We start from the raw sequence: 17,476 nt of genomic DNA on the forward strand, positions 1-17,476 counted from the left end.
ACCCAACGTTACCCAGGAAGAGAACCTTGACGCACAAGGATTGGAGGATACACAGCACCAAGATTCTATCTTATGACAATGGACACGATGTTTACAGTCTGGCAAGAAGACAAAGAAGACAGGATTTCTGTGATTTCACACCAGAAAAAAAGGCTACTACAACAGAGTGAGGGGAGCCACGCTACAGACTGGAGACCGCGTCCTGGAGAAGATATTGTCACAGGTGACCACAGGCTATCGAATAAATGGGAAGATCTTTACATCATCATACGAAAGCCCAGTCAAAATATGCCCGTCTTTGTAGTGCGGAAAAAGAAATGGTGAAGGTCGACAGCGGACTTTACACACGAATCTTCTCTTGCCCATCGGCGCTCTTCATGACCCTGACAGGATCGAGTGACTCATCTTCCGAAGCGGAGCCTCCATCACCCAGACCTAAGTATGTGCAAAGGCCATGACCAAGAAACTAATGACGATTGCACTGTTCCAGATCTAGTCCCCCAAGCTGAAGCAGACAATGTTGAAGAGATGGATGTCACAGTGACGCTGTTCCAGCTACTGATGGAAGTGATGTTCCACGACATTCAACACATCACCAACAGCCTCATGGTTGGGTGAGTTAGGGGCAATATGCAAGGATGGAGGGCTTGCTGACTGGCGAAGGTCGCCGCCTGGAGCATTTAACCATCACTGGAATATTTGAATAGACCACCCCGAGCATCATGAATGCATCATAGCACAGCAACCATTGCGCATTGCTTGCTCTGTTGTTTCTCTGGAGTTCTATTGTCTTGCCGGTGTCCTCCCATTAGTTAGACGTCCCAATAGTTAGACAGCTTATAACAACACTAATCCTTATGCTTGTTACCTCAGACTTTAAAATGGAATAGTCTAGATAAGATCTGACAAACAAAGCAAAGCAGCTTTAAATAGATACTTTAATATTATACTTAACATTTAATGACACTTTACATTTGATAAATTTTGTACAGTTTGTAACAACACTTTGTGCCAGTTTTTGGTAATGTACACTTTACATTTAATAACTTTTACAGTTTATTTATCCCAGACGGAGCAAGTGTGCTAGGTGACAGAGGTCTGTTGAGTCGCTCTTGAACTTCTGTCTTCAGTTGTCGAAAAAGCCGGCCATGGGTTGTTGATTGGCGATCTGGCAAAAGGGCGAACACTAGAGGGAAGGTGTTGGGGCCAACTCTGGCATGAATGATGTATACTTAATCCCATAAACCTGGACATGCTGTGAAGGTACCATCCATGTAAAGGGTGTCAGCTTCCTGGAGGGCTTGTATCGGTTCTGCAGTGAAGAAAGCCAGGATCTCGTCGCCGTCGCTGAACAGTAGAAAGGAACGTCCATCTGTTGTCTCTGACCATTTGTCTTCAATGTCTACTGCTGACCGCGACCTGGGTAACGCTGGAATGTAACGCCTGAACAAGAGCAAAGGAACAGTTACACATATGTTACATGATATATTGATAACGATTTCATTAACTTGAAATGTTTAAGAGCAAAACAAGTTATGTGGGACCTAAAAAAAAAGTAAATTCTAACCAAGTCAAAAATACGGGATGATATTTACCTGTAAAGTGCACTTTTCACGCTCTGAAATGACGGCATCGCTGGCATGTTGGCTTCATCTACTTGAGTATCTTGCTCCTCGTACAATGCCTGCATCTGTGTGGTTTCTTCTCGCGCTCTTTTACGAAGATTGCTGACAAAGTTCACTCTGGTTTCATCTTCAGGCGGATGGTTATGTTCCGACTGATTGCAAAGAAAGTCACCGACAGTCATACATTTCCCATTGCACATCTTGACGACATTTCTCCAATGTGTGCAGGTTTGCCTCTCGCGGTTTCTGTTGTAAATATATCCATCTAATATCAACTGCTCACTTCCACGCCGAGAGGTGATGTACTCTACTTTCCTTAAACCAGCCATATCGATACTGATAATGATACGTACCCCAAGATCATTTTTATTTGTTGGACGAGTAGATAATCTAAACTCAACTCCTTCAACTGATCATACAGTAAGACAATTAAGCTTCTCCATAGTTTACATAGTTAATATCATGCCTATTGAACCTGTGCTGAGAGTAAGGTAATTTAGGTTAATTAAACGAAATTATAACATATATACTCCCTAAACTGTGAGTCCCCTATCCCTACTCAGTACTTTAATCTAATTAGGACTGATCCATTACACCTGTAGGTATATTCCCTCTTTGCCTTATTACAAATGTCTAACAATTGGGACGTCTAACTAATGGGACGTCTAACTAATGGGATATAACCGTCTTGCCCCAACTCCGTATATTCAGTGACATGGTGCCTTATGTGACTCGTCAGTTCACTTTCACATTTTCAATGGAGTCTCCCTTGAGTGTAAGTCAGTGTTATATTCAGTGGATATATTTCTATTTATCACAGGCTAGTTCATTTATGAATTGTATATTTATGTGTTCTTTTTTAGCCATTCATCTTTATTACTGTGTATAACGGTATGTGTAGTAGAAATAAATAAACTCAGCTAATTCTAAATAGCATTCTCATGTGCATGTGTTACTTATCATATTTTGTAAGTAAATACTATTATGCGTATCCATATTATAGCTAGCTATTTACCTTTAACTAAGTTTTGTACTTAACCAAGCATACATGAATGAATGTATGATGTGGTGAGGGATTATTGTAAATACATAAGAATGTTAACATAGTTATGTAAAATGTTACATTATGCTGACATTATGTATATTAATGTTCAATTAAGTCACCACGGCAAATTATATACAAATAGCTCAGTGTCAAATACATTTGAGTGGTATTTTTCTATATTTTATTGTATATATTCTTGTTGTTATAAACAAAAATAATGTACCATGGATACATGTAATTATCACCACTATATAGAACTTGCGTTTGTCAACTGACATTACATACCCCCGGCCATAATCAGCCCCAATCCCGTTGTTTATATTACTGGCTTCATCCTTTGTATATGTCACTGACTTCACCGATGATTGTCATCACTACCCTTGTGTGTACATAACAGGCTTCTCTACTCCAGTATAACAATATCTACTCTACTGTATAAACATTGCCTCCTACTTGTATATATATACTTGCCAACCACACTCTGTATATCACTTGCTTGATAACGGTGTTAGAACCTACATCGAAACGTCGATCTTCTTAATTGTAATAAAAAAGTTGTTCATCCATAAATTCTTACCCTTACTTAACTGACATGAAGACAAGTCTTCTTGTCTATCAAATGTGGCACTTTATTAATGAATCATGTTAATAGGCGGTTCCTTGGATATTTAAAGGTAACTAATTAATTACTACTGATCACAGTATCATATCATACGATTGGGATATTTGCTGATAAGTTAATAATGCTAATGTTTTATTTGTATTTGTAGGTATATTGCATATCTTAACTGTGTATTTATTTCCACCGGGCCTTTCATCAATCTTTAGAACGTCAACCTGCGTTTGTGATTACTTCAATAAACCACTGGGTACATTTAAGCAGATACAAGAGGAGTGATATATCATTAGAGATTATTTGGGTTTTTATGCCTGAAGACATACGGCAGGAGGAGCCCATTGTCCCATGACCTACGTTTTTTGTGTAAACCCCGAGACCACAGCCCCCCCTCTCCAGAATATCAAATAGTCGTTCGCTCACTGGTTAGTACTCTATGTGCATAATTCATGCTTCTAATTTAAAACGTTGCCTACATTTCTTCATAGTCATTAACGTCCAATGGCTGTCTCTTATATCAGTATGTGGACAATACACCTAAACCATTGAATATAGAGAGATAACATGTCAGGTCGCTGTGACCTTCGTATTGGTCCTGGAATTTCCCAGGTTAATTTCATGACTCATACTCCAAAATAACCTGGAAAACCATGATTAAGTAATTGCCTAACATATCTACAAATCACGAAGAAGTATATATCAGTATTTTTCTAAACCATTGAATATAGAGAGATAACATGTCAGGTCGTTGTGACCTTCGTATAGGTCCTTGAATTTCCCAGGTTAATTTCATGACTCATACTCCAAAATAACCTGGAAAAACAATGATTAAGTAATTGCCTAAAATATCTACCAATCACGAAGAAGTATATATCAGTATTTTTCTAAACCATTGAATATAGAGAGATAACATGTCAGGTCGTTGTGACCTTCGTATAGGTCCTGGAATTTCCCAGGTTAGTTTCATGACTCATACTCCAAAATAACCTGGAAAAACCATGATTAGGTAATTGCCTAAAATATCTACCAATCACGAAGAAGTATATATCAGTATTTTATAAATACTGAAGGGTATCGAGAATCCGTTACATTTGCATCAGACAGGAAAGTATGGGGTAAGCATTGATTTACGCTGTTAGCAGGGACTATTCAAAAACAGTTTGTAATAGTTTCATGTAACGACTATATTTTATGCGTTTCAATGGCATTACATTTCTTAATTCATTTTTGGTATCATCACGATTTGATGTATTAACAGGTGCTCATGATATACTCTTCAAAAAAAGAAACGCAAAGCCAGATGTGTGTGAGGTAGGACAATACATGTATACGAGGAACTGTAAAAGGTATTGAGCCAAAATGTTGTGGAGAAAATACTTGGTGATTGTAGTCGTCTCAGTTATCGTTAAATAGGAAAAGTACAAGGTGAAGGTCAGCTACCATCAATAACGCTTACATGTATGTCCCCTGTTGGAATCGATAGCGGCCTGACATCTCCTGCCCATGGAAGAGACGGCTATGCGAATCAAATCCTGGGGAATGGTAGCCCACTCGGCCTGCAACGCAAATGCCAAATGCTGCAACGTCTGGGGTTGTGGTTGACGTCGGCGTAGCCATCTATCCAATTCATCCCACAGGTGCTCTATCAGGTTCAAATCCGGGGATCTGGAGGGCCTGGGGAGAACATGAACGTTGTTGTTGTGTAGACAGGCTCTTGTGATCCGTGCTGTATGCGGTCGAGCGTTGTCCCGCTGAATACACCGTTTTGACTGTAATTGGGAGGACGTGTGGTAGGAGAATTTCGTTGATGTATCGTTTAGCCGTAAGATTGCCCTGGATATGGATCAAACCTGTCATGCCATGATGAGGGATAGCCGCCCACGTCGTAACGCTACCCCTACTTCCTGTGCGCAGTTTCCGGCGTAACGTTCTCCCCGACGTCTGTAGACCCGTGCTCTTCTATCCCCTCGACGGAGGAGAAATCTTGATTCGTCGCTGAACCAGACATCTCTCCATCACAATTGAGGCCATACCCTGTGTTGACGACATCAATGCAGTCGTTGTTGACGATGTTGTCGACTCAATATGACGCGTCGAACAGGACGTCTTGCTCGGAGATCTGCTCCTCTTAAACGGTTGGGCCTGGTAGGAGATTCTGCGCACTCCGGGTATTTGGGATGCGGTTTAAATGGCTGTGGTCGTCCTTTTGCGTAGGTGGCGCAGTCGGATGTAGCGATTTTGGGCGGGGCTGGTTACTCTTTGTCGTCCCGACCTTGGCCGATCACGTGTTGACCCATGCTGTTGAAACCAATCCCATAGCCTTGTGATGGTGCATAGCGTTACATTGAAAACCCTGGCTACAGCTGATCGGGATTCCCCAGCCTGCAACCGACCTATGACTTTGTTTCTTTGTACTTCTGTTAATCTTGGCATGTTGTTGAACCGTCACTGACGCAGATGCCAGGTAATCAAAAACCCTGCACTTTAATGCCGTTCATAGTGCTGCTGCACGTGCACTGCGTGCAGCTCCAGGGCCCTTTTGTTAATGCACTGGGTGCGTTTTTCCGAATCGTACGTGTTTCCCGACTAATGGTTTGCATATCCTTATTGTTATAATTTTGTTCCGGAAAATTTGTCACTGACACTTTAACACATTAAACCTCTTCATTTACACCTCTTGGTCCGCTAATTTTGCTTTTATGGCCAAAAATATCCGTATTGCGTTTCTTTTTTTGTTGAAGAGTATATATAGTAGGAACTGTTCTTTGTAGTTTTGTAGCAGAGATTTCTTATGTTTCCGAATTGTATTTGTCGATTCATCGCTTTTCTATTGTTATGAAATCCTTTCTATCATTGAATTCTGTCCCGTTTGACCCGAATCTGATTGACACGATTCAGGAAAAACTTTCCTTTCGAAATGTCTGTTGACAGACATTGGGAGAGTACCCGGGTTTGCTACCAGGAATACAGCCCTTCTGATAATCTGGATAATGCAGAAGGCTGCATTGTTGGGGAGTCTTCACAATCTCCTAAACACATTTTCAGTGGATGCCCAGCTTTGGCACAAACACAGTATCAAAAACGACATGATGGTGTGGCTCGATCATTTTATTACCGCCTTCACCATGCCTGTGGTTTTAACACAGAGGTCCATCCATGGTACGACACGGAATATGTAGAGGACGTCATCGAAAATGATAAATACAAAATTCTTTGGAATAGGCCAGTTTACAGCCTCAGACGTATCCAGACCAACACACACGATCTTGTCCTTTTTTATAGATCCTATGAAATCACTCATATCATTGAACTTTCTGTCCCTTTTGACACTAATAAGACTTACAAGATTCGGGAAAAACAGGGCAAATATGCGGACCTCGCTTTCGTAATGTCACGCTTGCATTCCAAGTACCAAGTTGTCCGACTCCCCATTGTTCTCGGTGCCTTAGGTTTGGTACCTCCCAATCTGTTGACAGACATTGGGCGAGTACACGGGTTTGCTACCAGCCCTTCTGACAATCTGGGTAATGCAGAAGGCTGCAGTGTTGGGGAGTCTTCACATTCTCCCAAAAGTTCTGGGTGGGTTTGACTAGGCAGCGCTTCCTGGGAGAAGTCCCATTCGCTGTCTGGGCTGCGTGTAGAGAGGGCAAGGACCCTGAGCTGATGATGAGCCTAAGAAGCCTGACTGTGCCAGGATCACTATTATGCATTATTTTATTTTTATCTGTACATAATAATAATAATAATTTAAGATGATTTATGAGCTGCTTTCATTATTTCAACAGGAAAACAAGTTTTCCGGTAAGTTTTAATTTTAAAACATTTCATTTTCTTACAGCGATGTTTGAGTAATATAGAAATATGTGAGTGAGTTAAATTTAACGTCGCATCATCATTATTTCAGCCATATAGCGACAAGAAATATGTAATATATAAATAACGAAATAGTAATTGCTTTTATAATACATCTTTTCTGGCTTGATGTAATTGCTTGAAGTTCGCTATACTGCCTAACAATCTTGAATAGAAAATTATGTATTATGCAAATAATATTATTGATCCTGCAATCCTAGAATTAAATATTTTAGAAACAGTTATTCGTAAATATGTTATGCTGTTGATAATTCTTGTACAAAATGAAAGTGAAAGAAAAATGTTTTATGTAACTTTATATACATGCTGCGGTAATTATTTCTTGGTATATTCATTTTTATGAAGGTCATTGTTTGGCAATATTTTGTAGATTATAGTATATTAAAGTCACTTCGGTTTGAAGTATGTGCCACTGGGGGTGGTTAAGTAGCCTTAGTGGTAGACAAACAGACAGTTTTGTATTTTGTGCCACTGGCCAATATTACTATGTATAAGATAGCTACGCGATAAATCGCATAGAACAATGAAGAACGAAGCGTGGTTTATTTCACGATAAAACATTGTTCTACCATGACGTCAGTGCTGAAGATTCGAACTTACACTCGAAAGTTGATGACGTCATAAATTGGACGATGTTGTTTTTGAGAGGGAAATGTCTTGCGAGTTGTTCCCCTCGACGGCGCAGATGAACGCAATGGCGGCACCCAAATGTGGGAGACAATCTGTATTGGGAGAAAAGGTGCAGATAATCGACGTAAAAATTGGGAGACTACCCCCCGTACATAAAATAGAGTTGTCCGACATTGTCGAGGTCGGATGCTATTCAGAAACATCTTGCATGTATTGGGTGAATGAAAACATGTTACGCAAAATATGATACAGTGCTAAAACCACCCCTCCTTGCCCCCACCCCTCCATAATAAGTGGTCATCGTATCCCAATTGCGTGGATCGATGCTCATGATGTCAATCACTGGAATATTTACAGACCGCCGTCATATAGCTGGAATATTGCTTAGTGCGGCGTCAAAAACAAACAAACATATAATAAATGGCAGTTTGGTGGGAATGTGATGGAAGAGTTCTGCGGTTTGAAACCAAAACTGTATTCACTTTTATATTATGTGTAAGAAAAACACACTGCTGCGGGAGTGTCAAAAACTGTCAGTGAAAGGCAACTGATACATTCAATGTACAAGCAATGCTTTGCATTGGTACATCTCCTTCATGACATGAAACGAATTCGTAGTTTTGATTATCAATTGTTCAGTTTCAGGATGAGCAAACTCAGTTCTAATGTACAGGACAAAACACGTCTCCGGCTTTTCCCAAGATCAAGCTAGGTTTTACATTTTCACCCCAAACGAGGAGGCGTGTTTTATCCAACTTATGAAACGTCTAAATGCAAGACATACCAGAAAATACAAGAAAACATCTAGATACCTTATAGTGAAACAATACAGTGTGTCGCGGTATAAAAACACGTGCAGCATGGACCAGCCGGAGTCATGACATGAAAAATTGAACAACTTCTCATCACATGCCCCAGTAGCTCAGTGGGTAAACAGTGGTTAAGAAACTTAACATCATATGTGAGGTTGCAGGTTCGATTGACATCATGAAATTTTCATGTAAAAGAAAATGTGACTTTTAACCAATCATCAAACACATGTCAAGAGCAAGTTTATAAAACGTAAACTGTAAAACCTTGGTTCAGAAGTGACCAATTTTCAAAACTCAGGTTTGGAGGAGATCCGTTTGGAAGATCAAACTAGTTACTAGGTTCACACACACACACACACACACACACACACACACACACACACACACACACACACACACACACACACACACACACACACACACACACACACACACACACACACACACTCACTCACTCACTCACTCACACACTCACTTTAGTTAATTGTTTTATGCATGAAAATGAATATATTTGTTGTAGATAAACATTCTGCAAGGAAGCTTGAAGCTGTTGATGACATCTTTGCCATGGACGTCTCGACCCCCTTCTCGTGTGCCGGGTATCTACGCCATTAAGAGGGGCAAAACAGTGATATATGTCGGAAGATCGAAAAACATTCGCAAACGCCTGACACAGCACTTCTCGGGCAAGTCCCAACCTGTTGACAAGTTCCTTAGAGGGAAGTCGAAACGATACAAGAAACAATACATTAAATTGGCCTGGGTGAAAAACAAGAAACAGAGATGCAATGAACATCGCTACATTAAGGGTGTAAAACAACTGCAGAAAAAGCACCCTGTGTACAATATGAAACCTGGAAGTTCATGCTAAAGTTAAGAAAAACAGAACTAACAATCTAAAACTGTTCATGAATTCATTGTTCTTAAGTATAATTAAAATTATGTGATTACTTCTGTGTCTAGTTATTATTCGTTAACAAAAATAATGCTTGAATTACATACAAGATGTTTAAATGAAGTAAACTTATATAACTAGTCAATTTTGTGTTCTGCTTTTCTCTAAGAATTACCGCCTTTGGCACTTTTATGGACACGCCTCCTGTTTGGAACTACAAATAACTCGGATCCATAACCATGGATTAGAACTTCAAAGTGTCCAGGATGTACGCCATGTTGCTAATACGGTCATATATTTGCACAGCTGTAGTTCACGTACGGACAATACTATTTCTGAACTCAAAACAGTGTTGGGCATGTGTTTTATAGATAACACTTATCTTAGATTAGGGGGATTAGGGAAGACGTAGGCATCCTCATGGGCACCAACTGCCTTTTCCTTCTGCTGATTTGTATCTTTCTGTATTTGAATATGAATGACGTTTAACTTAGGTTTCTATATCGATGATCTGACATAATTCAATAATTGTCAAATAGCCAATTCCCTTCCACTCATTTACCCACCTTGCCTGGAAATAAAAGACACCATTTAAACCGAGCCATTTTTTATATTTAAACTTGTGCATAAAATTAACGATAAAGTATCAATAAGACTGTATGACAAGAGGGATGACTTGAACTTACAAATAGTCAACTTCCCCTCTGTGTCGAGCAATATTTAAGCAGCCCCGGCCTTTGGTACAATCGAACATAACCTTTCTACACAGAAACGACTCCAGCTCAAACTTTGTCATATCAATACAGTAAACTACGTTAATAACGAACACGCTTATTACGAAATGACGGATATAAATAACTGTTTCTTGGTCCTGTCCAGGTGCTGTATATATGCCGTACATAGGCTTATAACAAACTACGGTTAACAAATTAAACTTGGTGGTCCCCTTGAGTTCGTTATAACCGTAGTTTACTGTAAATCAATTCATAATGCGCCTCATACCCAATCACCAAGTGTTCGCCCATGGCGCTACGTCTACACACACAAGTGCACTTAATCATGTGCAGTGCAGGAGATGTGGTTCGCTTTCAGTGAGTGAGTGAGTTAGGTTTAACGCCGCTTTTAACATTATTCCAGTTATCGCGGCGTGTCAGCTTAATGTGGGAGGAAAGCTCGAAGTGAAGCAGGTCTCAGACGTTTACCACTTCGGCGAAACCCACGAGCACGGGTATGGTGCTGACAAACCTAGAAACATATTCGGGGCGAACCAGGATTCGAACCCACAATCATAGGTTTCTGGCGTGCCCAAGAGACGCAACTCTGCACACCGAATCGCGGCGCCTTAGACGACTGGGCCAGCTGTAGCCCCCGGTTCACTTTGAACACACTTATAACCAGACAGCAGATTTAAGCAAGGCACTCCACTGTCAACTGTGAGGGTCTGTAGCAGTTGGTCTGGTGTAGAAAGTAATGTCCTGGTTGTGCGATTCATCATGTGTTGACCAGGTAAATGGGTGTGGCCTGAAGGAGGAGTATTCCAACACTTCACAAGTGCCAAGTCCCTGTCAATAGACTTCTTCATCATGACTTTGCCACCTTGACAGCTGCCCCGGCTTTCCCCGTTTCATTTTGAATGATAAGGCAAAGAGTTTGTGTGTTGAAGGTATATTCCAATGCAAATGCTTCATACTTACGGGAGGCCCAGTCGTCTAAGGCGCCGCAATTCGAAGTGCAAGATTGCGTCCCCTGGGCACGCCAGAAACCTATGAACTGGGTTCGAATCCCGGTTCGCCCGATTATGTTTCTAGGCTAGTCAGCACCATACCCGTGCTCGTGGGTTTCATCGAATAGGTAAACGCCTGAGACCTGCATCAGTTCGAGCTTTCTTCCCACACGCCGCGATATAACTGGAATACTGTTAAAAGCGGCGTTAAACCCAACTCACTCACTCACTCATTCATTGTCTTTACTGATAAATTTGGGTCCATTGTCTGTGTGGCAGACTCTAGGTATGCGATAACTGGCAAAGTGAGCCTTTGTTTCATCTGTCACAGTCGGTGGAAAGTGTCCTCTAACTGATCGATTTACATCAATCTGAAAAATCACACACAGTCACCAGGAAGTTCTTGTGTTCCAGGGTAAATTAGTCCCGCTTATAAGTTGCCTTACTTACTTACTTACTCACTTTTATTAGAGATTGAACGTGAGCTTTCCGACCGCAAGCGTATGTCGCACACGGAATCAGTTGCCACGGCATCGTGGGTATTTGTAGACACTTCATGGGCTCTCCGGATGCCTCCTTCCCATCCTGTGCACATGTCCTACATGCACTGCACATGTATTGTATAGACTTTCTCAAACCGGGGCAATAAAGTTTGTTTGTTGTTTAACGCCGCACTCAGTAATATTCCAGCTATATGACGACGATCTGTAAATAATCGAGTCTGGTTCACACAATCCAGTGATTGACATCATGAGCATCGAACCGCGCAATTAGGATACGATGACATGCATCAACCAAGTCGGCGAGCCTGACCACCCGATCCCGTTAGTCGCCGCTTACGACAAGCATAGTCGCCTTTTACGGCAAACATGGGTTGCTAAAAATATGTGTAGGCGATCTTCCACAATGATATATATTTAGTTCCAATGATGAATTTAGTTCTCTTCTGCACAATATTGTTCATGTAGCGTGGCAGTATCTGTGTCGATTATAACGCTGTCTCTTCAGATACATCAAAATCGACACATCAACGTCAGAGAATACTCAATCTTGACGATCTGCCCAATCAGATTCTATAGAGTGTAAAAGGCAAAATAGTGAAATATTATATGAATGGATCATTGAAAATTAGTGATGACGTAAGGTCATCTGGTCAAACGCTGGTCTTGTAGGAGATTTCCGAGAAAAATGTTTGCTGTTTTGTCTCTCATGAAATTGGGTTGGAGATTTACCATGTAAGCTACAGCAAACACAAATCGATAGTTGCTCAGCTCTTTTTGAATAAGTAAAAGATATAAATACTTATCATGATTCTAATTATAATTCTTTGCAGCTCGTTATCGGATACTTCGAAACCGTTGAATTAACATTTGCAGTTTAACACTTCAAAACCTTTCAACTATCTGAAAAAGAATGTCTGCTTTTCAAAGAAGGATTTTAAGTTGGTGTGGCTGAGTGAGCTGGGTTTAATCCAGTCAGGTGTTGACCAATGTGGCGGATGTAATGCATACGACTGGTAATTGTGTTTGTTGTTTAACGCCGCAATCAGCAATATTCCAGCTATATGACGGCGGTCTGTAACTAAATCGAATTTGGACCAGACAATCCAGTTATTGACATCATGAGCATCGATCTTTGCAATTGGGATACATGACATGCATCAACCAAGTCAGCGAGCCTGACCACCCGATCCCGTTCATCGCCTCTTAAGCATACGAGAAGTTCTAACCCGGATCTGTACGGGACTGGTAGTAGCCCTAAGCGTCGTTACCACGATAAAGAAGTTAAATCCATAAAGTTTCATGCCTAAATGTTCTAACCCGAGCATGGGTATCATCATCCACTGATGACAGTGACAGCCTGTTTTTCGGTGGTTGTAGGTTAAGGAGCAAGGGACAAAGTTGATGGATGTTGGAATGATCAGGTTGAGATCAGGTTGCAACCGCTCCAGGTAATTTTTCTTCATCGTGAAGTCAGAAGAAAACGTGCATGGGCACCGTTATCTACCATGGTGTTGACCATATCAGTGCAGAATGCAAGGAAATTGACTGAACATTTCACATGTTCTCTATACACATCATGATCTTCACTCTGGCAGAAAAGAGGTTGGTTATGAATATTTGGCGAATTCACCATACTGCATTAGGACAGCTAATATTTGCAGTCCAAACAGTGGATGCACATAATCACAAAAAAGATGATCTTCGATACAATTTTGGACGACGGCTCACATTTTACGAAATTATGCCACGTGTATATGAAGACAACTTTTACATTTCCATTTGCGATAACCTATGCATCTGAAACTGCATAGACGAAAACTGCGTTCTCGTTTTCTCATGTGATCATACCATATGTGTCCCGATAAGAATGTTGAGAAAATAGACATGTTTCTTGTGGGGTAGTACAGTTGCCACTTAATCGTCTCGGTGAGAGTCTACTGTACTGTGAATGAAGTGATAACCTACATTCTTAAATCGAAAATTTTATTTATTAGGGGTCATTCAAAGGTTGATCGGGTGTGATCTGTCGGGGTAGTTTAATTGCTTTTCTACAACATATCTGACATATTGATCGGCCTGTGCATATATACAAAAAATTCCAATGAATGGCATTTGTTAAAGACTATATTTTACTGTGTTTAAACAAGTGTAAGTTTCTGAATACTTCATTGCGAATAGAAGCAACAACACGGGACGATAATTACATCCTCTAAATATCCTTATTAAAAAGATAAAGAATCTGTATTCTTATTGGAGAAGAGCGTTCAATAGGTCAAGTATGTTAGCTTGAAATGTTGTCAGGCCCAAATTAGGTACGTTGTCAAAATATGCCAAGTGTATTGTTTAAATGTAGACATGTAATGTCATGTTACGGTATGACAGTAAGGTTTTTGCGGCAGCTTAATTACATAAAACCACTTCTTTATTATTTCGACGTTTCGGAGTCGATTCTAACACCATTATCAAGCAAGTGATATTAAATTGTATAAACAAGTTGTTCATCCATAAATTCTTATCCTCACTTTGTACTCCAACTTCTAAATGCCTATCAAAGAAGTTTAATTACAGGTTGACCTGTGACCTTTGAGGGTGTAAAAAAATAGTAACAAATATAAAACTTTGGAAATGAAAGTCCTCCGGCCATTTTGTCCATTAAAGCATACATCTGCATGTCTTATACATAATTGAAGATTGTATAGCTATATGTATGCTCATTTGGCTTGAGGAATTATAACATATAGTTTAGACCTTTTTTGTAAGGTCTGGACACGATCTTGTCCACTACAACGCATCAAAACGCCAATAGTCGAAAATAGAAATCATTTGCACTCATGATAATGGAATTCCACTCTTCTAACAAACTGAGAGTCTGCATCCAGCTTCTGTCTGTTGTATTGTCCACCCAAAGCCATCAGGGGATTGGATGGGTGATGGGAAAACCACTCATCCAGTCAATTGAGAGGTTGTATACATCTTCTGTATTTTTCTGTAGGCCATCCAAATCCATCAGGTGATGGGATGTTGGGCCTGATCTCTGCAGCTTTCTTTCATATAGCTGTTTCTTAGTTGACTCTCAGTAAACCAGACGATCCAGTGATTGACATCATGAGCATCGATCCGCGCAGTTGGGACACGATGACATACATCAACCAAGTCAGCGAGCCTAAAGACCCGATCCCGTTAGTCGCCTCTTACGCCAAGCATAGTCACCTTTTACGGCAAGAATGGGTTGCTGAAGACCTATTCTATCCCGGATCATCACGGGTCAACAGGCTTTGATACTTTGTTTTATCTTTAAGTAATGTCAAGGCAGACTGTTTACCTCTCCCAGCAAAGGAGCTTATGGTGTCACATTCTGTGAAAGCATGGCGTCCAAACATGGCTTCATATACGTTTTGTCCCAGTGCCCTCCTCACATTGCTGACGAATCTTGCTCTGTTTCTGGCTCTGAAGAAATGCATCTGTATCCTCAGAACATACCATAATGATTTTGTAACCTTCAGTTGATGCATTCTTCAATTGTTGAGATGAATTCCCACATTTTGTCACAACTCTCGGGACTAAACTGAAAGCAATCCTCTCCACATGTGACGAACAACCAAGTACATTTCTTCCATTCCATGGCGAGAAACTTGATTAGACTCTGCTAGTTGCTTGAGCTAGACAGAAACTTTTACCATTTACTCACGTGTGACAATTAAGGTGTGATGTTCTTAAACTGTGGTCATGTACGAGCTCCACGGTGACTTACTTTGCATTCTTGATGGACACATCTTTGTACACATCAACACTGCATCAGTTCGCTGACTTTTGTCCCCCTCCATACAAAATCTGTACAAACATGTCATCATCAACTGATTGCAACGTCTTGTTGTCACCCTTGATTTCCCTCTACAATTGCCATTATATCAATCATAGTACAAGATGATTCAGTAGTAGCTTCTGATAAGGGTGCAGTTTTCACCAGTTGTTACCTCGTCAAGTTGATTTACTTGTCTTTCTGACTGATCCATCAGTGCATGCAAGTGTCAGTGATAAAGGTCAAAGGGGGTGGCTGTATACAGATTTCATATCAAGTTGCCAGCTCAGTGCTATGATGATCATATCTGCAAACATATTTCTATCTGCTGTGAGCACTACTTCAGCTTCACAAGTTTGAACCTTTCGCTTCTTCTTTGACTGATTGGTGAAGGTCTTCAAGTTGTTTCTTGGCAACCGATTATGACGTTTCCGAAATGGAGGGATGGTAAGAAGACGTCTTGAATGAAAGCCACTGAAAGATTGTTCTCCTATTTCTTGTGCCTTCAGCAGGTCAGAAGTGATGTATGGAGTGGCCGCAGCAGTAGCTATGTATAGTGACACCAACTCAGGATTGTCGAAAGGATTGATAGTAGACAATGAACTTAAATTAGTAGGAGACTCTTCACAAATAATGCCGGCGATCCTTGTAGGTCTCCTTTTCTAATAAGATGGAAACATCCGGAGAGCGGAAGGTCGGGGGTTCGATCCCCGGCCGTGTCATACCAAAAGACGTTAAAAGATGCCTCTTGTTGTTACCCTTCCTGGCTATTGCTATGTAAGTGAAATTATCTTGAACGCGACGTTAAACCGCATTTCACCTCACCGCATGGATGAAATTGCAAAGAAACAAGAAAACTCTTGTCAGCCAGTGCTGAGACCTATCCTCATGCTGCTGCCAGGTTATTGTGCTAACAATAGGTTGTAGCCACTACTAGCCTGCAACTCGTTCCACAATAGTATTTTTATTATAATTGTGTTAATGCATCTATATATAATTGTCGCATTGAAAGCTGAATGTTTGATTAATTCTTTCTTTTCCTATTAAGGCGGAGGGCAATTTGAAGGAACATCCTTCTTGCTGAGTTACACCCCAGCTTCGACAAAAGGACTGGAAAAAGGGAATTTATATATGGCAGCCGATCACAATGGCACAAGCTGCAACGTGACATCTGGCTGAGGATCAAGCACACTATTGGTTGATAGTACTTGGTACCGATATAAACTCTGGGAAACAAACAACGTTAGTACAGCTGGTATCGACAGGGAAAGTGCAGTTGACATTAGTTGTACAGGTTTTGTTCAACTGTATGTATTGTTCAGGACTGTAGGAGGGGGTCTTACAGACGCCTTTGGTGTAATGCCGGTGTCATCACTGTCCACTGATTACATCGTGCCCTCTGTGACTCTTAACCCCACTCTGTCGATAGCTGCAGCCTCTGACAACCCGGCCGTGACAGTGCTCTTCTCATCAAACTGTTCCTTCAGTTATGAGAACAACATATATGCTAATAGAGACAACATTTCAGTATTGTTAAACAAGCGGGATGTCTTTGCACCCGATGGAGCCTTCCCAAACCCATATGCAGACAACTGTGATTATCATGGTACACGTGTCCTAAGTACAAGTCCGGTGGCTGTATTTTCTGGCTTGGGTATCATTGCTTATCCTAAAAACCATGGTGACAAGGTATTAAACCAAGTACCGCCTGTAAGTTCTCTAGGAAATGATTATGTAATTCCTCCACTTGATCACACTGACTCGTATCAGGTTCGAATAATTGCGCCAGTGAGTAACACATCAATTACTCAGACTGATGGCAACATCAGTTATTCATTCTAACTACAATCTGGACAGACACATGTCACAGACTATAATCCTGATGCTGTAGTTGTTCACAGCCTATTATTGTACAAAGAATCGCAGGATCTGATGCAACTTATACAGTTTTCTCT

General features: G+C 40.8%; 1 protein-coding gene across 1 annotated transcript; it reads left to right on the forward strand.

Annotated features, from left to right (window-relative positions):
- Positions 1 to 4,336: 4,336 nt before the first annotated feature.
- On the forward strand, positions 4,337 to 9,551 carry LOC124137955. The gene is made up of 3 exons (XM_046504417.2): positions 4,337 to 4,401; positions 7,072 to 7,087; positions 9,122 to 9,551. The coding sequence occupies exons 1-3, from the start codon at positions 4,397 to 4,399 to the stop codon at positions 9,470 to 9,472; spliced, it is 372 nt and encodes a 123-aa protein (XP_046360373.2). The 5' UTR covers positions 4,337 to 4,396; the 3' UTR covers positions 9,473 to 9,551.
- The last annotated feature ends 7,925 nt before the right edge of the window (positions 9,552 to 17,476 follow it).

The sequence above is a fragment of the Haliotis rufescens genome, unplaced genomic scaffold (genome assembly GCF_023055435.1).
Source record: "Haliotis rufescens isolate VD_foot unplaced genomic scaffold, xgHalRufe1.0.p SCAF_17, whole genome shotgun sequence".
Lineage (NCBI taxonomy): Eukaryota > Metazoa > Mollusca > Gastropoda > Lepetellida > Haliotidae > Haliotis > Haliotis rufescens.